Below are 24,100 nucleotides of genomic sequence, written 5' to 3'. Positions count from 1 at the left end.
CCTCCCCAACTTAACATTGCACTTCCTGTCCACATGGGGGACGTCAAGACAGATCCTCCAATATAAGGCAGAGCCGTTGAAACCGGGGCCGAGTTCAGCAGGGCACAACGTTCAGCAATGTTCACATAGAAATATGTTACGTAGACCAAACATACCTGTCTGACATGTAGAATAAGCGACCATGTCGTCTCTGTTCAGACATTTCTATCAGCAACGCTCCACAACTGAACACAGCGCACCACAGGGGATCTCTTAAAAAAAAAAAACTCCTCTTGATTTCAATCATGAATCACAGGAGTCATGCTGTATGTATTTGTTTTATTTAATAGGTAACAGCGACGAACAAGATAAAAAAAACAACTGTCTCGTTTAAAATAAGAATAAAGGATGTGACTTACACTTCTCTTCACATACACACAAACAGGCTACCATAGAATCAGTGCAAAAATATTCCCCGGGTAAAAACTAAAAAAGAAAAAAGATTAAAACAAGAGTAAAGTGCATGTTTTTTTGAGAAACAGCCCCCTAATTTTAAGTCTACACTAACAGATTACATAGGGTCCAACACAGCTAGTCAGTGCACACATACGACAGACAAAGGCCCAAGGGGGACAGTCTGGACCATAGTGCACATGTAGGGCCTAGGCCACCTCCCCCACACACACACACACACACACACACACACACACTCTCTCTCTCATAGACACCCGGCCTAGGGCCGAGTGTAGTGAGGTTACATGGTATTGTAGAGCACAGTGGCAGTCCGTTTCTTGTCGGTAGCCTTGCGGACCCGCCGCAGTAGTTGACTCTTCCCGCTCTTCGGGGACTGGGTGCGGGTGAGCTGGGGGGAGAGGTCTCTCTCTAGCTCCTCCTCCCCTTGAAGAACAAGAGATGGAGGTGAGGAGGGAGATGGGGGACCACTCCCTGCAATCTGGGAGCCCATATCAGTCCTGTCTGGGTCCAGTGGGTACACTCCCTTTAGGGGGGCCCTGGGGGTGGTGGGGGGGCTCCGAGACAACACCCGCTGCTTCTTGGAGACATCTTCTAAGCTGGGGTGATGGTGGGAGCGGGGGGTGGGCAGCAATGTATGTCCGTGAGGGCTGGCAGTGGTGGGCCGTAGGTCCCAGTCACTCAGGTCGTTGGCTGACAGCTCCAGGCAGTCCAGCTTGGCCAGCGAGGCTGAGCGCTTCATCAAGGAGGGGGGCGTGAGGCCCGCCTGGCGGATCCGCACCTCGATCTCCATGGCCCTATGCCACACGGGCATCTCCCTGTGATGCAGGCCCTGGAGCTGATGCTGCCCCTGACCAGGTCTCTCTCCAGCCCCCAGTCCCAGCCCCCCCGCCTCATACAGGAAGGCCTGCAGCTCCCTCAGGGTCTCCTGGATCTTCTCCAGCTCCTCACTGCTGCGTGCCAGGGACAGCCTTCCGTGGTGGGGCGGGGGAGGAGAGGGGCAATCCGTGTCTGAGTCCAGGGCCGTCACTCCCTCCAGCCACAGCAGTGCAGGGGAGGCCCGGAGCTGGGCCCTAGATGGCTCCAGAGACGGGCACACGATGATTGGGATGGGCTCAGGGGTGTGGCGGGTGTCTGGGTAGTGAGAGAAGGCAGGCTCTGGGGCTGGGGCAACGTCCATGTCTAAGACGACAAACCCTCTCTCCTCTGTCGCTCTGGTTAACTCTGTGTCTCCTTTGGGCTCTGCAGACAAACTGAAAGCCTCGTTCAGTATTCTTCCTTGTTCAGGAGCAGGGGGGCAGTCTGTGGTAGGAGCGAGGAGGGGTGGGCAGTCCGTGCTTGTCGTTTGGAGAGGAGATCGTGTGGGGTGAAACTCTGCACTGGGGGAGTGGAGAGGGGAGCGTTGGGTAGACGTGTTGCTGAGAGGTAAGTCCAGCTCCTGCTTCAGCCTCTGCTCCAGCTGTTTGGTGGCCCTGCGCACCGAGCCGGCCGGCCAATCCGAGGGAGGCGTGGAGGGGGATTGTGGGTAGGAGGAGGGCGAGGTCAGTGGGGTCTCCTCGTCCTGGTCGTCTGGGCACAGCTGCTGGGGGCTGCGGGGAGCATGCTGAGCGGAGGAGAGGGGCGTCGCTGCCGGGGGGTGGGATATGGACTCTATCTCTGTGACGATATGGCGGACTGACACGCCGTTGTCGTGATGGGGAGGCGGCGAGGCTTTGGCGTGACTGGATCGGTCACTACAGTCCTCCGTATGGGGGGAACTCTGAGATAGAGACGGAACAGAGAGAATGGTTTGAATGTCTGCTTTAAATGATACCTAAGCAGTTACCTTTGTATTAATGCTGGAGCGTCACTAAAAGCATCCAAAAGACATTTTACAGAAAGAAAAAGGACACCACCATTACAAAGTCTGTAGACAACTGCTGTCTAAAAAGGTCTGGGCCATATGTACTGTATCAGGCGCCTCAGACTGCTGATCTAGGATCAGCTCCTCCTGTCAAGATAATGTTATTTGTTGTGATCTAAAAAAGGCAAAACTGATCCCAAATCAGCCCTCCTAGTCTGAGACGCTTGATACATAGGCTATTACATATTAGCAATGTATTAGCAATGGAAACTGATCATAATGTAAAGGTACTTCCAATAGGTGGCAGTATTGTACAAACCATCCCCAAAGACATCCTTGTGTTGCTCCCTCCCTATCCAATGGATTTGATCATAATCCATTCGATTGACTGTCTCCATTGAGTTCTGTAATCTTGTTAATTAGTCAGTAACTCTCAGCAGGGCTGTGGAGCTCTGAAGGCCATAGACATGAGGCTGGCGTTCATCATTCGAAGTAATTTCAATGTAAAAACAACAAAAAAACATGGCCGCCTCACCTTTCCCTGTTCCTCTTCCTCAGTGACTGGCAGTGCTCCAGCAGGGTTCTCGGGGGACAGCGGCTGCAGCTCCTGGCTGGGGCACCGTGGCTGAGGCGTCCGCTGAGCCATCTGCTCTGAAAGAATCCGAGTCCTTCCGTCTTGGGACAGGCCCAGGAATTTCTCCCGGGCGCTGAAGAAGTCGATGCTGTCTGTGCTGAGGTTGGAGGACGCGGTAACGCATGTGGTGTCAACGGGGTTAGCGAGGACAGTGTCTTTGTCACCGCCGCTGGGGTTGTTGTTGTCGTCATCATTGGCGTAGGGTCCTAAAGACAGAGGTGTTGTTGCGGTGAGAGGGCTCACGGCCATGGTGATCCCTGGGGAAGCCGTAATGACACTTTCCTCCCTCTCGCTCAGCGGGTCTGACAGGGAGCGTCCCAGGGTGTCCGAGTCGTCGCTGGACTCCAGGGTGGCCTGAGATGCAACCTCTGAACTGCTGAGATCAGGCAGATCGAGGGTCAGCGCTACACTCTGGGCTTTCTGTTTAGGCACAGGACTGGACAGCTGTGTGCTCAAACCTAGATGGAGGGGTTTGGCCAGTGGCTGGTGGAAGGGAGAAGGGGGGAGTATATGCAGTGAGGGGGGAGGATGGGGGACGGCGGTGATTGGCACCGTCACGGCCACCACCGCCAGAGCAGAGTTGTCCATTCTCTCCTCGGGCACCACCGTAGCCGCCCGCGGAGTAGGCAGCGGCGGGAGGAAGGGGTCCTGGCGTGGTCCTCGCCCTCGAGAAGACAGGTTCTCCCGGGAGTCACACAGACCGTTGGACGCTGACGGGCCAGGGGAGTGGGAGTGTGAGCGGGTGAGTCGGACGGGCTCTGACTGTGTGTCTGAGATGTGGGAGCCCTCGGCCTTGTTGTCAGGGTCATTGGCGGCGTCAAGCGCCTGGAGCAGGAAGCGTTGCAGGGAGGGGGTGGGGCCATTGTTGTTGTTGTGGGGGTCCGAGCGGCCCAAAGTGTGGCTGTGAGGGCGCGTCTTACACAGCAGAGACTCGTGGCGCTCTGAGAGGTCGCTGTCCGAGTGGGAGCGCCACAACTTGTTGTGCCTCTGCTTACTGCAGAGAAAGGAGGAGGAAAAGAACAAACAATTGTCAATTTTCTTCATTCCATCATTTACACTGGAAAAGAGTCACTGCAGAGCCAGGTGTCTGTGTGGCCCAGGATGTGAGAACTGTGTGTGTGTGTGTGTGTGTGTGTGTGCGCGCGCGCCTACCTGGCCAGCAGGATACCCTGGTACTCCTCCAGCTGCTTCATGAAGGAGGGGTTGGGCTTGGTGACGCCGCGGCGCTCCTTGACGTAGTCGAAGGCCCTCTCCAGGTCCCAGCCGTACTCCTTCATGGCGTAAGCTATCACCGTTGAGGCCGAGCGACTCACACCCATCTTACAGTGGACCAGGCACTTAGCCCCTGCTTTCCTAATAGTGGAACACACACACACCCGTGCCGGGTTAGAGAGGGAGTGAAGAGGACAAGCTGATGACATTCACTAAGTATTCAGACCCCTTCTCCACATTTTTGTTATGTTACAGGCTTATTCTAAAATGGATTAAATTGTAATTTTTTCCCCCCTCATCAATCTACACACAATACCCCATAATAAAAAAGCAAAAACAGGTGTAAAAAAAGAAAAGAAAAAAAGGATATGAAATTTACATAAGTATTCAGACCCTTTACTCAGTGCTTTGATGAAGCACCTTTGGCAGTGATTACATCCTTGAGTCTTCTTGGGTATGACGCTACAAGCGTGGCACACCTATATTTGGGGAGGTTCTCCCATTCTTCTCTGCAGAGCCTCTCAAGCTCTGTCAGGTTGGATGGGGAGCGTTGCTGCACAGCTATTTTCAGGTCTCTCCAGAGATGTTCGATCTAGTTCAAGTCTGGACTCTGGCTGGACCACTCAAGGACATTCAGCGACTTAGGGTCACTGTCCTGTTGGAAGGTGAACCTTTGCCCCAGTCTGAGGTCCTGAGCACTCTGTAGCAGGTTTGCTCCGTTCATCTTTCCCTCGATCCTGACTAGTCTCCCGATCCTGTCTCGGAGCTCTAGGGACAATTCCTTCATACTCACGGCTTGGTTTTTGCTCTGACATTCACTGTCAACTGTGGGACCTTATATAGACAGGTGTGTACCTTTCCAAATCATGTCCAATCAATTGAATTAACCACAGGTGGACTCCAATGAAGTTGTAGAAACATCTCAATGATGATCAATGGAAACAGAATGCACCTGAGCTCAATTTCGAGTCTCATAGCAAAGGGTCTGAATACTTATGTAAATAAGGTATTTCGGGGGGGGGGGGGGGGGGGTTTCTTCCCAAAAATTCTAAAAACCTGTTTTCGCTTTGTCATTATGGGGTATTGTGTAGATTGATGAGGATTTTATTTATTTAATCCATTTTAGAATAAGGCTGTAACGTAACAACATTTTGAAAAAGGAAGGGGCCCGAATACTTTCCGAATGCACTGTATTGTACCTTGATATAGTGTCTCATAGTTATGTCATAGAGCCTTCAACCTCAACTCTGGACCTAGAAGCCAGTTTCACTGCTTGTTTTCATTGTTCCCCTCTAATCAGGGACTGATTTAGACCTGGGACACCAGGTGGGTGCAATTCATTCTCAGGTAGAACAGAAAACCAGACCATTCACATTGCTAAAAAGAACAATGCTAAAAACAAATTTTACTAAAAACGTTCTCAAAATTAAAGCGAATCCTCTTAAAACCGAATTAATAACACTACATTTTCTTTGACAGATGGCTTTCTAGACACTCAAAGACACCTAATAGAGTGCATCATATCAGAGTTCCTACTTGGCCTTGGTGATGAACTTGTAGGTGTCGTTCCAGTACTCCAGCAGGTTGGTGGCCTCCTCGTCGTACACGCGGATGTTGTGGTACTCAAACATGCCTGGGAAGAAGTTGTCGATCTCCCGCGTCACGTTGAGGATGTACCTCACACTGAAGGAGTGAAACGGAGAACGTTACTCGTTGGAACTTCTACTCAGTATTGAAACTGTGTTGCAACTGTCACAGTAACCAACAGTCTGTGACATGATGATAGACAACTCAGAATGGTCTCTAACCCGCTGTTCTGCAGCTCCTCCAAGTTAGAAGCGTTCCACTCAGAGCCCTGGATACAAAAACAACAGAATTAAGTCCAAACTCCACAGAATCTTAGATATCAGCAGACAGTCAGAAAAAGGGACATTAAGAGGAAGACTACTTAAAAGTAGTGCACTATATAGGCAATAGGGTGCCACGCAGTCCTTGACTGTGTTCTTACCAGGTAAACATGTTCAAAGATCTCTGTGGGGCTGTCCATCTGACCCAGGATGACGATCATCTCGTTGTCAATAAACTCCTTGAACTCCCGAAGGTTACACACCATCTGCATCTCCAGCTCTGTGCGAATCTGAGGAGGAACCAGTAGAGAACCCATTAGAACCCGTATATAACCTGTTAGAACCACAACCAGTAGTGTGTGCGTCAACATCTTTAACCTACCTCTTTGGAGGTGACATTCTCCAGGTCTTTCTGCATCATGATCTCTCGGAGGCGAGTCTTGATCAACCTCTCTGTGCGTTCTCTCTCTGTGGGCCTGTGGACACACAAAACACACCCTCAGTACACACACACCTCTGTCTACCTCGGAGGGTTACGGGGGCTCAATTTAACTCTCACCCAGAACAGCTTGACAGACACACCACACTAAATATGACTTAGAGGAACTCACTAAAGCCACTTAGTGCCCCAGGTTCTCCACATCATACAAAACCACAGAGCTCTGTCCAGATTTGTTCTTGTTATAATGAGTACCTGCCCTCCTCTCTCTAACTGCATTTGAGGGCACATTTAGCCACTTGCGCAGCACTAAGGGAAACATGCCCTGATCAGGTCCCATGAGACCCCGCTTCTGTTCCTCCCCCTCCCTCAGTCCCCCCCCCCCCCCCATCACTCGCTCTATCCGTTCACTCACTCTCTCCCCTCCCTCTATCCTTGTCTGTTCCCCAACGCCATCTCTCGCTCCCTCTCCTGCCAAATCACCTCTCGTCACAATTCACACCGTCATGTAGGTCAGTGGCTATGCTCCCACAACAGTCAACACTGTGCAGCAGCAGCAACAGGTGTGTTGGGCCTTTGTGTTGTTGTCCCAGTCTGATGATCCGTCATGCTTATTATCATTATGACACGTCCTTATTGGAACACCGGAAAGAGCCAGGGGTAGCTTGTTTATAGAAACAAAGACTTGATTGACCTCTTGAGGAAAGGGTTTGGGGACTTGGGACACTTGTTGCACATTCCAGGATGAGACAGAGCTAGTGCCAGGGTTGGGTTACTGGCTATGCCAAGAGAGCCTGACCTCCTTGAATAACACACACACACACACACACACACACACACACACGCCAATGAACTCAAGGGTAGGGGTCCATTTAATTTTAACTCAGTCAATTCAGGAAGTAGACTCGGAATTGGAATCCATTGGAATTTCAGTTGACCACCTGAATTGAAGTTGACCCAAACACACTACAGTCGTAAGCACTACACTGTATGCAATTGCACACATTCAAGCTATACATGCACATATTTGCAGGGACAAATCTGGGTAAAAATCAGAGCATGGCCTCAATACTGAATAGAAGGAATGTGCAAAGAGCGAAGGCAAATATGATGTCCGTCATCGACAGGTATCTTAGCTTTGGCAGTGACCCCAACAGGATTTAATAACACAACATTAGCATAGTCTGCCTTTAAGTGTATGTGCACAGTACTCAAGCCTAACCAGGGTGTGTGCGCACGTCTTTCCGCTGTGCCTGCATGGCGCGCCTTAACGCTAGCTGGGACGTTTGATGTCACTGCGGAGGCTTAGGGAAGAGGCTTACTCTCCTCATCGCTCCAGGAAAATACCTTTAAAATCGCTTTGGGTTTGACCTCTTTCCCCTGCCTCGGTGTCACTCAGTCCATTCCTCTCCTTAAAACATCTCCCAGTGTGTCAAGTGGTATTATTTCTACTCAATTACTCATCAGTCACCCCTCCATCCCCTCCGTTTCGATTGCCCACCTGCTTCTGTCCATCCGTCCGCTCGTCTACCTCTGTCTAGTTACTTTTTCCATGCATAAATAAAGCGGTCACGGAGAGGGGGCTATTTTAGACGCTGCTGGCACGCAAGCCAAGTTCCGGCGTTACAGAAAGGCCCCCCCTAAACGAGGAGGCACACGTGACAGCGACTGGGTGGGGAATTTCCCCCATTAATACAAACCCAAATCCCAGAGCTGCATCCTCCTGCTACAGCAGATTGTTGATACCTCGGTCATAACGAGGCTGGGTGTCGTGGCAACAAGGGAAGCAGATGGCACTGCACTTGTAATTGGGCAATGTTGTTTTCTTTGGGAGATAAGTTGGTCTGAGTCCAGCTGACCTACCACTGACAAGACCTCACCACAGTTGCTTAATATGGAAGTGTGTGTGTGTGTGCGACTGACAGTGGTATACTCACACGTCGGTGAAGAGGACGGGCGAGTCGGCGCGGTGGGACTGGACGTCCTGCATGGCGTTCCACTCGTTGATGCAGACCTGGTCAGAGGAGACCTGGCTCTGGTAGTAGCTGACCCAGGTCAGGAACAGACTACCGGGGTAGTAGTTGTGACAGCGGGCCACCTCGCACGCCTTGTGGAGCGACTGCAGGGCGGACCTGGGGGGTGGAACAGGGGGAGGTGGAGAGATAAGAAGAGGGGGAAAGAGCGTACTAACAGGATAAACAGATAAAACAGGGGACAAGTCAGAGGAAGACAGCGGGGGGGGAAAAGAGACGAAGATGACAGGAGTGCTCACCACATGGCCTGGACAGAGACCGGTTTGAAGACATGGACCCTGTTGACCGTGGACACACTGAAGCCCCTACAGAGACACAGACAGGTTATGTGACAGTCCCACTGGGCAGAAGAACTACAGTAAATGCAGGGAGGAGGAAACGGGTGTAGTATCGCTATTCTTACCCATCTCCGTCCAAGTGGATCAGTGTGTCGCTCCACAGGGGTAGAACCAGCCCCATTGTGCATGAGCTGCAGGAGAACAGACAGCTGTTAAAGATGTTACACACACACACCTCCAAAGATGTGGGTCTCTGTAACACACACACACAGCATGCAGTGGTGGTAACTACGAACCTGTCTGCGGAGCCAAAGTCCATGCCCAGCACCACGCTCTCCTCCGTGTCCTGTCTCCCATTGCTGGACACCACCACCATGTAACGCGTGCACTGAGGCTGAGCGTACGCGCTCTCCAAGCGCACAGCCTTAGGGAAGACGGGAGAGAGAGGGAGAGAAAAGAGGGATGAGGTCAAACTCTCTGCATTTGGAAGTATTCGCCAGAATAGTTCTAGACTCATGTGTCTGCCATGTGAATGAAACGTCCTGAATTTGAGCTTGATGTTTGCGAGCGTGAGAGATGGCGTACCAGGCGGATGTTGTCTTCTGGCCGCAGCACAGTGAACATGGTCTGCAGGTGCTGCTGGAGGTCACCTGAGTAAGAAGAGAGAGAAAGAGATAAATCAGTCCACTAGCAGCATCGGACACATTGCACGCCATCTGTTCCTACTCATTACTCCTCTGGGTGAAGTCCACATTATGCAGGCATACAAAACACAGTGTCTGATTAAACGACGCTAGAAACTCCAAAAACACAGCTCGGAGAAACATTTACATTCAAAAGCAGCCGAAGAAACAGGAAGTATCCTTCACAGTTACTACTACAGGGGCCAAAAGGACATTTGTCACTGAAAATAAGACCCCATCTAGGGCTGGTACATCCCACTAACAGAGTTGGGAAAAACCTAGCAAACCCAGTGGAGTAGAGTTACAACAAATTATCTCTGCCCTTGAACACGAGGACACCGGTATGGAAAAACACACGCCTAAATAGCAACTATGGCAAGGCAACATGCAGTCAGTGGACCACCTGTGTCATATTGTAACAGCTATGGGGTCAATTGAACTGGACAGCTCTGCTCTGGTGACTTACACAACAGTGCAAGGGTTGGTTCCCTCAACACTGCAGAGTGCCTGCTGCATTCCAACGATAAGCAGCACTATGGTTTGGCCTCATGTTGGGGCTGTTTCAGTTTCCCATGAGTCTGTGTTGAGTTTTGGGGCGCATTCAGCAGGACACAATGTTGTGGAACATTCAAATAGGCTATTTCTATGTTATAAAGAGCTGAACAGACCGGCATCCCTGACATGTAAAGTAAGGAATCGTGTTGGCTGTATTTGTGGCATTTCGATCAGGAACGTTTCACAACGTTTGCCTAATGAACTCACCCCTGTCCTATGGTTGTGTTTGTTGGTTGGTTTATTGTCAGGGCATACCTGTGTGTTTGTTCTGCCGCTGGCTGATGCCGGGCACCGAGGAAGGGGAGGAGCCATTTCCCCGAGGCAGGAAGACGGCGGCGCCCTTCACAGTCAGGAAGCTGTCGCTGATGCTGATTGGAAAAGAGAAAACACAGGGTCACAGAGGGGCCAGAGACAGAGGCTAACAGAATGTTCCGGGCTAGAGGTTCACACACACACACACACAGAGTTTCATTCTTCATAAGTCAGTCTGAAGAGCAACAACGTGGTCCAGGCGCTAGCTACTAGTCGGTGTAACTACATGAAATAAACAGACAGAGCCACGTGCACTCCAACACAGAACACAATGTTCCCCTCTGGCCAGGCCGCATCCCCTTAACAGCTGGGAGCTGGAGGCTTGGGGGGGAATAGAGCCCCCCCTGCACAACTGGCTCAGATGGAGCAGAGCTCCCGCTGTGGGAGTTCATGTATGGGATCACTCCTCTGTGGTACCGCATAATCACGTTAACTATAGTACACAGCACACCATCACACTAGAACAAGAGGCGAGGTCACGCGACCTACAGGGGTTACTAGCTGATGGTGTGTAGCTTACATCTTCACTATCTACACAGCACAAAACATATTCTCACATGGTGGCACACTGACCTTACCTCATATCAGAGGGCGAGGAGACCTACTGAAGACTGTCAGGTGACTGATATAGGCCTAGGCTACCATTGTGCCTTATTGAAGAAGAAGTGTGTCTTGATGAGCTGCTACTATGCTACGCCCTACGTACTGATCCATACCCACACAGCCAGCCTCATTTCCACCACACAATCATATCTAGCGTGGATGATTGAGAGGCATAGAGTCAGTACTGTCCGTCTGTCTTTGTCCTCCTCTCACAGAATGGGGAAATGAGCAACGATGAGCCGAATAGCAGAAGCATGGAGGGTGGCGTGGCAGAGAGAGGCTGTGCAATCTTAGGAGTGAGGGGGACACGCCTTGACCACAAATAGAAAGAATACAAACCAAGAGAAAAACACTCGGCCGAGGTTGAGGTCATTTCCCATCCTGACCCAGCTGTTTCCTCCTTCTACATCTCTCGCTCTTTCTTCACACCGCTATGTCGCTGTGTTTCACACGGAACTTTTCTCCCCTCCTGTACAGCTGTATCTAATCCTGTCTGAACCACGGGGTGGAACACACGCAAGCCCAGGGCAGGAAGGAGGAGGAGCAGAGCAGCACCTCACATGGTGTGTACAGTACGTGCATTTGTGTGCACGCGAGAGAGGGAGTGTGAAAGCGAGAGAGCCTTATGTATTCACCTTGTGTTTCCCACTACGGAACACTTGAAAATGATGAGTAGCTATCAGACAGACAGCAGCAGACAGGACAGAGCTCCAGCAGGAAGCGGCACAATGTGAAGTGTAATACAACACTGACCCTTTAGCGAAGAGCTTTGCACCTCCAGCCGGCGTAGGAATCCAAAAGTAGGTAGCCAGACAAACATCACTGTCGAGTGGATCTTTACTGATGCTACAAAAAAATATTTATAAATTACTACTAATAAAATAACTAACTATTTAAATAAATTACTATAAAATAACTATAGCCTAGACTGCCTTGATCAGCCACCTTAATTCACATTCAAATGAAGCACATGAAATGGCTCTCCTTCAGGTGTATCTTTGCCGTGTAAGATAAACCCAACAGTCGGATAAGTAGACAAAGGGGGCATTGTTGTCCACTAACTAGCTCGAACACTCAGTGTAACTGGTTCCAATGTGAAATATTATCCACACCTCAACAACTGATAAGGCCCCTGCCGATCATTTCCCCAATATAGTTTGAAACTCATACACGGTCTGTCGTAAATATTTCAGAACTATTCTGACTATGCTAGAGTGTTCCGAATCACCACTGTGTGTGTGCGCGCGTCCCAGACGGCACCCCAATCCTGAAATAGTGCACTACTTTTGACCAGAGCCCTATGGGTGCAGCCCCTAACAGTGGAAACAATGAGTGTGGCTGTATGATGGTAGAAAGAGAGCCACTCTAGACTAGAGCCACTTTGGCCAATTCATGTCTACGGGCAGCAGGAGCGGGCATTGAGGCAGAGGCGACACTCATCTTTCGGCATGCAGCACAGGGCAGTACTTGTTAGGGCACAGACACAATCATCACTATGTGAGAGGCCCTTCTCTGATAGCCTAGTGCCCCACTCTCCTCCTACGCACAGAAAGACATGCGTGTGTGTGACTGACATCCCCCCTCTCCCTGCCCATATTAGTCCCATTAACTAGGAGAGATACAAATATAGGCCCAGGCTGCAGAGGCCTGGCTGCCATGGCCGGCACTGCTGAAGGCTCTATGAGTTCAGGCCAGAAAGATAGGGGTGGAGAGTGAGTGAGTGAGTGAGAGAGTGAGAGAGTGAGGTGGATAGAGGGGCTGCATTCTAGCACTTCCTAAGGTACAGATTAGGCAATGAGAGAGAGGTGCACGCACTCACTCGCACAGAGATGTGAATTAGCGAGCTATGTTTAAATACAGAGCAAGAGTAGCCTAACGGACGAGGGGAGCTAATTATGCCAGAGACCCTGAGAGCGAGAAGCAGACAGACAGGGAAAGAGACAAAAAGGGCAAGACTAAACCTCAACCTGCATTTATCACTAAACAGGTCTCAATCATTATCATAAAGGGATTGTTCTTTGGTTTTTTTTGTTGTTTTTACAAATACCTAATGCAACAATGATGTAATGTTACTAGGAGGAGAAAAGCATCTTTCAAATGATATCCCATCGTTATAAAGCGCTCTGCACGTCATCGTCGTTAACAGTTGGAAGCGCGGCAGAGAGTGAGACAGGGAAGTAAAAGCAGCGAAGTTCTGTATGGCAATACTTTGATAATGTTAAATGAAAAAGGCGGTTAAATAAATACACAAACTTGCAAGGCGGAACTGTGCTACAGTGGCAGTACAGGTGCAATGCTTAACCATCTGAAAGGGAGGCACCGTGAGACATAACCCGTTTCTGGCGGCAGTGAGAAAAATCACAGTGCTGATTACAGAAATGATTTCAGTTGATACGCAGCCATGGTCAATGGTAGAGGATGTCCTCTTCACTGCCCTGATAGCATATCTAGAACAAAGACTACAAGAAGCCATGTCGAAAAACCCTGACTGCCTGGATGGAGAAATTTTACAATGCTTGTTATGCAAGTATAAACCGCAAGCATACGTCACTGCAACGACCCATCACATTGATGAGAAGTGGGACATGGAGTCCCATGTGCTGACAACTGAGAAAATAGAGAGGGATACAGCAGAGAACCTAAAACGGCATTAACTACCATTATTTCTGAGTGGGTGGGGGACAGCAGTATGGTGCACACCATCTGGTAAGTAGCCAGGATCGTGGTAGATTGAACTGCACTGCCCCCTAGCGATCACACGCAGGATCATATCTGAACTGTGAATTCACGTCATTTATGATTTTTTTTCTCTTATCGTTTAAAACGATAGAAAATTGCAGTTTAAACGTTCAAAACATTTGTACGTTTGTCACATCCCCATTCCCTACATAGTGCGCTACTAGTAGCATCAGCATGGTAATGTCTCAGACTGCTGATGAACCAGATCTGTAACATCTTATTAATGTCCATGTCTCCCGTTCTGTTTATCATTCAGGTTTCCAGCAGGTATCCAAACACTGTAAACCTACAATTAGCCCAGCCCATGGTTAAACATTAAAGTCTTGCTGACACACATGCATTCCTCTGGATATTTATAGAATGGTTACACACTAATAACAAAAATCAGTTGGTAAATCAAAACCCATTGATTTTCTGGATTGGTTGGTTGGACAGAGAAAAGTAAACCATGACGCCATCATATAGCCTTTAGGTGGTGGTTTACCTACCCTGAAAAGGCTAAGAGAAAACATACTAAAACCTGGCCAAAGTTTTCCTCCAAAACAAGGAAGTTGGCTTTCTTACATCTGGTGCCATTTATGGCGTACAAGTGCCGGTGCGGGCCAGCGAGAGTGTGCGCGTGTACAGTACTTGTTTCTCAAATGAAGACAAACAAAATCAAGGCTGTTCAAATGACTAACTAGTCCAGACCATATAATAACGATGACAGCCCTTGTCATACACACAGTGAACTAGTGAGTGAGGAAATAAACTCTGCAAAAAAAGAAACAAATTCCCCTTTTCAGTAGAAAGGCCTCTTTAGTGTCCTAAGTTTTCACAACTGTGACCTTAATTGCCTACCGTCTGTAAGCTGTTAGTGTCTTAATGACCGTTCCACAGGTGCATGTTCATTAATTGTTTATGGTTCATTGAACAAGCATGGGAAACAGTGATTAAACCCTTTACAATGAAGATCTGTGAAGTTATTTGGATTTCTACAAATTATCTTTTGAAAGACACCCTGGGTCCCTGCTCATCTGTGTGAACGTGCCTTAGGCATGCTGCAAGGAGGCATGAGTACTGCAGATGTGGCCAGGGCAATAATTGCAATGTCCGTACTGTGAGACGCCTAAGAGAGCTACAGAGAGACAGGACAGACAGCTGATCGTCCTTGCAGTGGCAGACCACGTGTCACAACACCTGCGGGACAGGTACAGGATGGCAACAACTGCCCGAGTTACACCAGGAACACACAATACCTCCATCAATGCTCAGACTGTCCACAATAGGCTGAGAGAGGCTGGACTGAGGGCTTGTAGGCCTGTTGTAAGGCAGGTCCTCAGACAACACCGGCAACAACGTCGCCTACGGGCACAAACCCACCGTCGCTGGACCAGACAGGACCGGCAAAAAGTGCTTTTGACTGACGAGTCGCGGTTTTGTCTCACCCAGGGGTGATGGTCATATTTGCGTTTATCGTTGAAGGAATGAGCATTACACCGAGGCCTGTACTCTGGAGCGGGATTGATTTGGAGGTGGAGGGTCCGTCATGGTCTGGGGCGTTGTGTCACAGCATCATCGGACTGAGCTGGAGGTCATTGCAGGCAATCTCAACGCTGTGCGTTACAGGGAAGACATCCTCCTCCCTCATGTGGTACCCTTCCTGCAGGATCATCCTGACATGACCCTCCAGCATGACAATGCCACCAGCCATACTGCTCGTTCTGTGCGTAATTTCCTGCAAGACAGGAATGTCAGTGTTCTGCCATGGCCAGCGAAGAGCCCGGATCTCAATCCAATTGAGCACGTCTGGGACCTGTTGGATCGGAGGGTGAGGGCTTGGGCCATTCCCCCCCAGAAATGTCAGGGAACTTGCAGGTGCCTTGGTGGAAGAGTGGGGTAACATCTCACAGCAAGAACTGGCAAATCTGGTGCACTCCATGAGGAATGCAGCTGGTGGCCACACCAGATACTGACTGTTACTTTTGATTTTGCCCCCCCCCCCCCTCCCTTTGTTCAGGGACACATTACTCCATTTCTGTTAGTCACATGTCTGTGGAACTTGTTCAGTTTGTCTCAGTTGTTGAATCTTATGTTCATACAAATATTTACACATGTTAAGTTTGCTGAAAATAAAATCTGCAGTTGACAGTGAGGACGTTTCTTTTTTTTTGATAAGTTTACAAGGCACCTACGCTACAGATAAGGCCTGCACTATCAGCAATGATATCTAATATCCCCCATAAGCAAATAAGTAGTACTACTACCCATGTAGCCATGGAAACCAGTGCAAAGTGAGTACATGGACAGCTGACAACACATTTGCATGTCTTCATTCAGCACTCATCAGAGCAAATGGTCAATCAATGCAAAAATCAGTCGGGAGCAACATCAGGGTTGCGTAACATCCAACACGGCCTGGACAGCCAGTCATTGTCACAGGGAATGTGATAAAAAAAATAAGTTAATTGCAGCTTTGATGGTCCGGTATTTGCAACGCAGATATGGCCTTTTTGATTCAAGCATATTGCATTGGTTCATCCAAAACACTGATCAAGTCTGTATTTATAGACTGTTACTGCCCTGAAACACACTGTAGACCTAGACTAAAACTCTGGAGCAAGGGTGTCTAGGCTAGTTCCAACATATTAACACTAACAGCTTGACTAAACTTGTATTAATCTGATGGACTTACACCTGGAAAGACAGGTTCCCTTACTTGAGTGCTTTCCTACGCAACAATCAAACATACAAATACAACCCACTACCTACCCTTCATCAGGCGGGCCATCTCTCTGTATTCAAAGCACTCCCCTTAACCTGTTTAGGATAGGGGGCAGTATTGACACGGCTGGATAAAAAACATACCCGATTTAATCTGGTTACCACTCCTACCCAGTAACTAGAATATGCATATACTAATTAATTACATATGGATAGAAAACACCCTAAATTTTCTAAAACTGTTTGAATGGTGTCTGAGTATAACAGAACTCAAATGGCAGGTCAAAACCTGAGAGATTCCTTTACAGGAAGTGGCCTGTCTGACCATTTCTTGAACTTCTTTTCCATCTCTATCATTTACTAAGGATCTCTGCTCTAACGTGACACTTCCCACGTCGTCCATAGGCGCTCAGAGCCCGGGAAAAAACAGAATGTCGTCATTCCAGCCCCAGGCTGAAACACATTATCGCCTTTCTCAAGTGGCCGATCAAGGGACACTGGGCTTATGCGCGTGACCCCGACCGCCCCCGCCTTTGGGATTTTTTCCTCTGTTTGCCGAAATGGAGATTCCCTGTCGGAATATTATCGCTTTTCTACGAGAAAAATGTCGTAAAAATTGATTTTAAACAGCGGTTGACATCCTTCGAAGTACGGTAATGGAATACTTAGAATTTTATTGTCACGAATTGCGCGCGACACTTCTTTACTATTTCGGATAGTGTCTGGAACGCACGAACAAAACGCCGCTATTCGGATATAACGATGGATTATTTTGGACCAAACCAACATTTGTTATTGAAGTAGCAGTCCTGGGTGTGCATTCTGACGAAGACAACAAAAGGTAATCAAACTTTTATAATAGTAAATATGATTATGGTGAGTGCTAAACTTGCCGGGTGTCTAAATAGCGAGCCCGTGATGCCTGGGCTATGTACTTAGAATATTGCAAAATGTGCTTTCACCAAAAAGCTATTTTAAAATCGGACATATCGAGTGCATAGAGGTCTGTATCTATAATTCTTAAAATAATTGTTATGCTTTTTGTGAACGTTTATCGTGAGTAATTTAGTAAAATGTTAGCGAATTCCCCGGAAGTTTGCGGGGGGTATGCTAGTTCTGAACGTCACATGCTAATGTAAAAAGCTGGTTTTTGATATAAATATGAACTTGATTGAACAAAACATGCATGTATTGTATAACATAATGTCCTAGGGTTGTCATCTGATGAAGATCATCAAAGGTGAGTGCTGCATTTAGCTGTCTTCTGGGTTTTGGTGACATTATATGCTGGCTTGAAAAATGGGTGTCTGATTATTTCTGGCTTGGTACTCTGCTGACATAATCTAATGTTTTGCTTTCGTTGTAAAGCCTTTTTGAAATCGGACAGTGTGGTTAGATTAACGAGAGTCTTGTCTTTAAATGGCTGTAAAATAGTCATATGTTTGAGAAATTGAAGTAATAGGATTTTTAAGGTTTTGAAAATCGCGCCACAGGCTGGCAGTGGCTGTTACGTAGGTGGGACGAATTCGTCCCGCCTAGCCTAGAGAGGTGTTAACGGGTGAGTTCCAATCATTCCTGTGTTATGTTCACACCTGTACTACATGCCAGCTATCAAATCATTCTCTGGCCGGCCACCGGGATCTGATGACTGGTCTCACTCACACTGTATAAAAACAGAGGCACAAGTATGAACACCTCAGCCAATTAGGCTAGTTAGAATGGCTGCAAGCTTCAGAACAAAGAGCTTCAACTCAAAAACACAGATAGATGGGCTATAGAATATTCTCAGGACATGTAATACAACAATCAGAAAACACATCTGCCAAAGCATAATTGATCTATAAACACACATACACACATAAATAACCAGCGCAAAAAAATCAAAGGGCCTGCCATACACCTGGAGAAGCCAGTTTAGGGGCTTAGAGGACACAGAGGAAAGCCATACACCTGAAAAGGGGGGGTGGTGGGCTGAAGTGAGACTGGCAGGCTGATTCTCTGGCTTTAGTTCATAGAGCAGACACTGTTGCTTTATATGGATATCTGACTGACAGGATTCGTCAGACCAGTTTGGAGACAGCCAGGTAGATGATTCAGATATCACGCCATGCAGTCAAGGATAACCCATTGTGCTATCTGTGCTTTTATTTCTCAACCTGGAGAGGAAGCCCGGTCAAGATGACTTGCATCCTGTTACGTCACTCTCCGGGAAATACATGCAGTCAGGATGGACTGCCACAACGTTATTAGAAAATATGTCGGATACCTTCACAATAATGTTGCAACATCTGAGACGAGTGACAACTGAGCTAAAGTAAATTCTCTTCAATACAGCATGTCCACTATATGGGGAAATTATTCCTGTTGGCAAATTATAATGGGGAAATGTTTTCGTAATTTTGGAATCACAAAAATATTAAATCGCAAAAATGTTCAACTCACAGTTGGTTGATTTGGTTCTGAGACACAACTCCGTTGGGCGTCATTTTCGCTCCGCAGCAGGAGCAGAAGCAGCCCTCCGCCGAGCTCCCGGTGGCGGACACACTACCGAGCGTCATGACTGGACCACCGAACAGTAGACCGATCGTTGATGAGACCCGCGGCGTCAAATATCCTCGAAAATGTTCACTCCAATCCGACCATGGTCAACACTTATTAGTCCAACGAACCCAATAGATATTTGACAATATGTATGTCGACCTATCTCCTTTGCAGCATTATAAAATAGGCAGCTAGAAAATAAAGTATCCTGTTTGTAAAATAAAAACGTGTAGCTTATAAACTTATGAAACACACATTTTACTGGATATGAAGTACAGTATTCTTTAATTGCAACACAAATTCTGTAACACCGTACGGAATTATTCTTGCGGTAGGATCCTTCAAAAACGACCTATAATCAATATCTGTCAATGAAGAGCACTCGTGTCCGTCCTAAAGTAAAAGCTTTCAACTTCTAAACGGGACACGAGCAGGCACTACAAACTCAACTCGTGGGAGGGAGGAGTTGCTGACGTGTGCTTAGAAGGGCCGAATGGAAAGACGAGGGGAGGGCAACCAGGAGACAACACACTGGGCACACCTGCAGCGACAAGGTTGTGGAAGAGTAAGACACAGCCATATTTATGACTGACAAGTACAGTGAGGTGCTGAAGAGTGAAAGTACAGAACGAGCACACAGATAACTGCCAAAATAAAGGAAACACCAACAGTGTCTTAATAGGGCAATGGGCAACCACGAGCCAGAACAGCTTCAATGCACCTTGGCATACATTCTACAACTGTCTGGAACTCTATTGGAGGGATGGAGACACCATTCTTCCCTGAGAAACACAATAATTTGTTGTTTTGTTGAGGGTGGTGGAAAACACTCTCAGGCACCACTCCAGAATCTCCCATAAGTGTTGAATTGGGTTGAGATCTGGAGACAGACGGGCATGGCATATGGTTTACATCGGTTTCTTCTCAGGAACCACACCTGTGGGGAAGCACCTGCTTACAATATACCTTGTATCCCTCATTTACTCAAGCGGTTCATTATTTTGGCAGACGTGAACATAGCTATTGCAACCACATGTTCTGTGTGAGCTGTGTTTACCAACAACTCACTCCTTGGGATTGTGCTCGTGGACACTGTTTCACCTTACTGAGTACGCCCAGACAGCAACTTGACAAAGTCTCAAACACTGCTAAATAACTGAGGGAATTGGATTTGGGAACAAACTGCAAAATGAGCTGTACCTTTGCCATTCCGATCAGATGTAAGAAGGTGAACCATATCATATTCATGGAGTGAGAGACTGATCTCCTTTCTCACACTGACCAGGAGACAGTGATGTTACGCAAGGGGCCACATGAGAGGAAAACCAGGCGCGGTAATAAACCTATGACACATTGTCCATGGGGTGCATGTCAGTTACGTGCCCCAAGTTACGTGCCCCATTGTTATACAAAAACTATTTTGCGATGCTTATCTTAGGCCAGACTAATGTTGGCCTGTTATCTGGATCAGACTGTCAAGCCATATACAGTTTTTAAAATAGGAAAGAGAGAGGTCTATAAAGCAGTGTAAAATAGGCTACACGAGGGCACCGTGTTTACAACCCAACTGAGCTATATTCTATTCCACTGGGCTTGAGATCATTTGGGCTCCACTCGGCTACAATAGATGAATATCAATTGTGTTTCCTTGTTTCCTCGTGTCCGCTCTCCTCGCTTCCTTTTCAAAAACGCATTGAGGAGAAGGTCAGATTCCTCGTCTAGAACCTTCTCCTCCAATGTGTTTAGAGGAGGCGGCAAGGAGGAAATAGGACATGAAGAGTCAAGGAAGTACAATTAAGATGCATCAAATGTCATAAAGGCTAGCAAGTTAAAACCTGTTGGGGATAGGGGGCAGTATTTGCACGGCCGGATAAAAAAACGTACCCGATTTAATCTGGTTACTACTCCTGCCCAGTAACTAGAATATGCATATAATTGTTTGATTTGGATAGAAAACACCCTAAAGTTTCTAAAACTGTTTGAATGGTGTCTGTGTATAACAGAAGTCATTTGGCAGGCCAAAACCTGAGAAGATACCAAACAGGAAGCGCCCTCTCTGACCATTTCTTGGCCTTCTTTGTTATCTCTATCCAAAACAAAGGATCTCTGCTGTAACGTGACATTTTCTACAGCTCCCATAGGCTCTCAGAAGGCACCAGAACGTTGAATGATGACTCTCCAGTCTCTGGCTGAAAAACATTAGCGCATTTGGTAAGTGGTCGATCTGAGAACAATGAGACGGGTGCGCGCGTGCACGTGAAGAGTCCATTTTACTTTCTCGTCTTTGAACGAAAACAACGACTCCCGGTCGGAATATCACTTTTTTACGAGAAAAATCGCATAAAAATGGAGTACGGTAATGGAATATTTTGAAATGTTTTGTCACGAAACGCGCCGGGCGCGTCCCCCTTCGTTACCCTTCGGATAGTGTCTTGAACGCACGAACAAAACGCCGCTATTTGGATATAACTATGGATTATTTGGAACCAAACCAACATTTGTTATTGAAGTAGAAGTCCTGGGAGTGCATTCTGACGAAGAACAGCAAAGGTAATCCAATTTTTCTTATAGTAAATCTGAGTTTGGTGAGTACCAAACTTGGTGGGTGTCAAAATAGCTAGCCTGTGATGGCCGGGCTATCTACTCAGAATATTGTAAAATGTGCTTTCACCGAAAAGCTATTTAAAAAAAAAAAAAAAAAAAAAAAAAATCGGACACCGCGATTGCATAAAGGAGTTCTGCATCTATAATTCTTAAAATAATTGTTATGTTTTTTGTGAACGTTTATCGTGAGTAATTTAGTAAATTCACCAGAAGTGTTCGGTGGGAATGCTAGTCACATGCTAATGTAAAAAGCTGGTTTTTGATATAAATATGAACTTGATTGAACAAAACATGCATGTATTGTATAACATAATGTCCTAGGAGTGTCATCTGATGAAGATCAAAGGTTAGTGCTGCATTTAGCTGTGGTTTTGGTTTTTGTGACATTATATGCTAGCTTGAAAAATGGGTGTCTGATTATTTCTGGCTGGGTACTCTGCTGACATAATCTAATGTTTTGCTTTCGTTGTAAAGCCTTTTTGAAATCGGACAATGTGGTTAGATTAACGAGAGTCTTGTCTTTAAAATGCTGTAAAATAGTCATATGTTTGAGAAATTGAAGTAATAGCAGGTATTTGAATATCGCGCCACGGGATTCCACTGGCTGTTGACAAGGGTGGGACGTGAGAGGTTAAGGGATTGTTATTACCAAGAATATACTTCTTTTTCTTAATTCGACTTAGTTTGTGCCCATTTCAGACTTTAGAGAAGTGTGCAACTTCGATTTTTGCATATATTACTCAATGTCAATGGGAGACGTAAAAAAAATTGGAACAGAGATCTCAAGTGCGAGTACAGAAGTTCGTCACTGATCAAATTAAAATGTATTTGTCACATTAGCCGAATACAACAGGTGTAGACCTTCCTGTGAAATGCTTACTTACAAGCACTTAACCAACAATGCATTTCAAGAAAGAGTAAATCAAATAATTTACTAAATAAACTAAAGTAAAAAAATCTAAAATCAGTCAAAAGGTTACAAGAAAAGTACATAACAATAACAAGGATATATACAGGGGGTACTGGTACCGAGTCAATGTGCGGGGGTACACATTAGTCGTGGTAATCACAACAGTATCCCCAGAGCTAAGTGACAAAGCGGACTCTATGGAAGCTATTTTAGTGTGTCTGTTGGTGTCCATAAATGTTCCTATGTCACTGTACTATTACTGTACAAACAAGGCAGGCAACCATACAGTATTTAAGGTCTGTTCTACAATGAGTCCCCAGAGAGTCAACAACTCCATCTCCTCTTCCTGCTCCCCATTGTCCCTCGTCTCCGAACCAAGAGAAGCCAGTCAAGGAATTTCACTTTAACACGACCTGGCCTTGGATAAAGAATGAAAGCGGTAATGCGTGTACACAACAAAAGGTGATAGTTCTGAGAACACAGCTCTTCCTCTGTCCTTTACTTCCTTCCTTAATTCCTGGTCCGCTTCAGCCAAAACAAACATTGTATAGGCTTACATGGCTAAAAGTCCACCTAATAAAACAGGCCATAGTATATTTAAAACTAAGCTATAGCTTCATTTGGCCTCACTCATATTGGAAAGCTTCAAATGGTGGCGGCCAATGTACTTTCAAATGCTTTCCCACATGCCGTCTTTCCTTGGTTCCAGAGAGGCTAGGTCTGTAAGCTGTATTATGCAAATGTGGGGCACTTAGTCAAAACACTCCATTGATGTTTCCACTCCCCACGGTCTGCCATTACCCAAGACACTACATAAACACATGCAGCTGGTACACAAACAGGGAGCTACTATGCAAGTTCCTCTCTAAAGTCATAAAACCGAAGTGGCCAGAGAAAAGATGAGAAGGCTGGCCGCGACGGCGTGGGACATGGTTACACTCCATGTTTACAATGTGTGTGTGTGTGTGTGTGTGTGTGTAACACTTGACCCCTCGTGCACTCAGAAAACATGACAGGGAAGGAGACGTAGAAACACACATACCTGGGTGTCTTCGGTTAGAGAGCATCGTCACATGGTCTTCTCCATTCAGCAGGTCATGAGGTTTAGCCAGTCACCCATTGTGTCATCATCCCAGACAAACAACACATTAAAAAGCACTCTGTGTGACCAGCATCTGTGCTAGTTATGTGGCACAGAATGTTTTGCACAGCTATTAATAGGCGAGACCCACTACTAAATCACATTGTTTTGACTCTGGTAATGGGGTACGAACATGTGGGGGCAACACGTGAGTCCGATTGCGCAATGGCTTGTCTCTCTCTCGCTCTTTGAATGAGAGTTAGCAGAAAAAAGGTCAAGTGTTACAGGCAGCAGTCAGTCACTGGGTCTCTGTGTACTCCCCCAAGTTACCCCTTAAAACCCAGCGAGCAGCTGTTTCCTATAGGCCTGCTTCACTGGAGCTAGTTAGAGGAGCGCAGGGCTGAAATGAGACAAGCCAGAACACTTAGCCTACACTAACTGCAGCACTAGTAACAGACCTGGACATAAACGCTACAAGGCCAAGCACAGCCTAATGCATGCCCCGTCAAGCTAAAGTGTTTTTTACCTACCACTTCGCCTATTTGGTTGTGATCTGAGCACCTTGGGACCTAAGTGAAGGGATAAAAAAAAAAAGAGAAACTTAAGGCACCAGGAATTAGAAGGAAAACAGTG

The 24,100-nt window shown here is 47.1% G+C and overlaps 1 protein-coding gene across 2 annotated transcripts in view; it reads right to left on the bottom strand.

Moving 5' to 3' along the window:
• Positions 1-304: 304 nt before the first annotated feature.
• LOC106612650 (uncharacterized) overlaps positions 305-24,100 on the bottom strand; it is a 37,428-nt gene continuing 13,632 nt past the window's right edge. The window contains exons 1-14 of one of the 2 annotated variants that reach the window (XM_014214018.3): positions 18,774-19,298; positions 10,230-10,342; positions 9,322-9,386; positions 9,033-9,160; positions 8,862-8,927; positions 8,698-8,763; positions 8,363-8,557; positions 6,369-6,462; positions 6,148-6,276; positions 5,948-5,994; positions 5,676-5,822; positions 4,080-4,280; positions 2,829-3,921; positions 305-2,209 (exon numbers count right to left, since the gene is read on the bottom strand). In XM_014214018.3, coding sequence (XP_014069493.3) covers positions 734-2,209; positions 2,829-3,921; positions 4,080-4,280; positions 5,676-5,822; positions 5,948-5,994; positions 6,148-6,276; positions 6,369-6,462; positions 8,363-8,557; positions 8,698-8,763; positions 8,862-8,927; positions 9,033-9,160; positions 9,322-9,386; positions 10,230-10,342; positions 18,774-18,889 — 3,936 coding nt within the window. In that variant the 5' untranslated portion in view covers positions 18,890-19,298 and the 3' untranslated portion in view covers positions 305-733. Of the gene's footprint in view, positions 2,210-2,828; positions 3,922-4,079; positions 4,281-5,675; positions 5,823-5,947; positions 5,995-6,147; positions 6,277-6,368; positions 6,463-8,362; positions 8,558-8,697; positions 8,764-8,861; positions 8,928-9,032; positions 9,161-9,321; positions 9,387-10,229; positions 10,343-18,773; positions 19,299-24,100 lie in introns of those variants that run through there. The other variant, XM_014214019.3, reaches the window with a different exon arrangement.

The sequence above is a fragment of the Salmo salar genome, chromosome 09 (assembly GCF_965601325.2).
Source record: "Salmo salar chromosome 09, fSalSal1, whole genome shotgun sequence".
NCBI lineage: Eukaryota > Metazoa > Chordata > Actinopteri > Salmoniformes > Salmonidae > Salmo > Salmo salar.
This window is presented reverse-complemented; position numbering and strand designations above follow the sequence as displayed.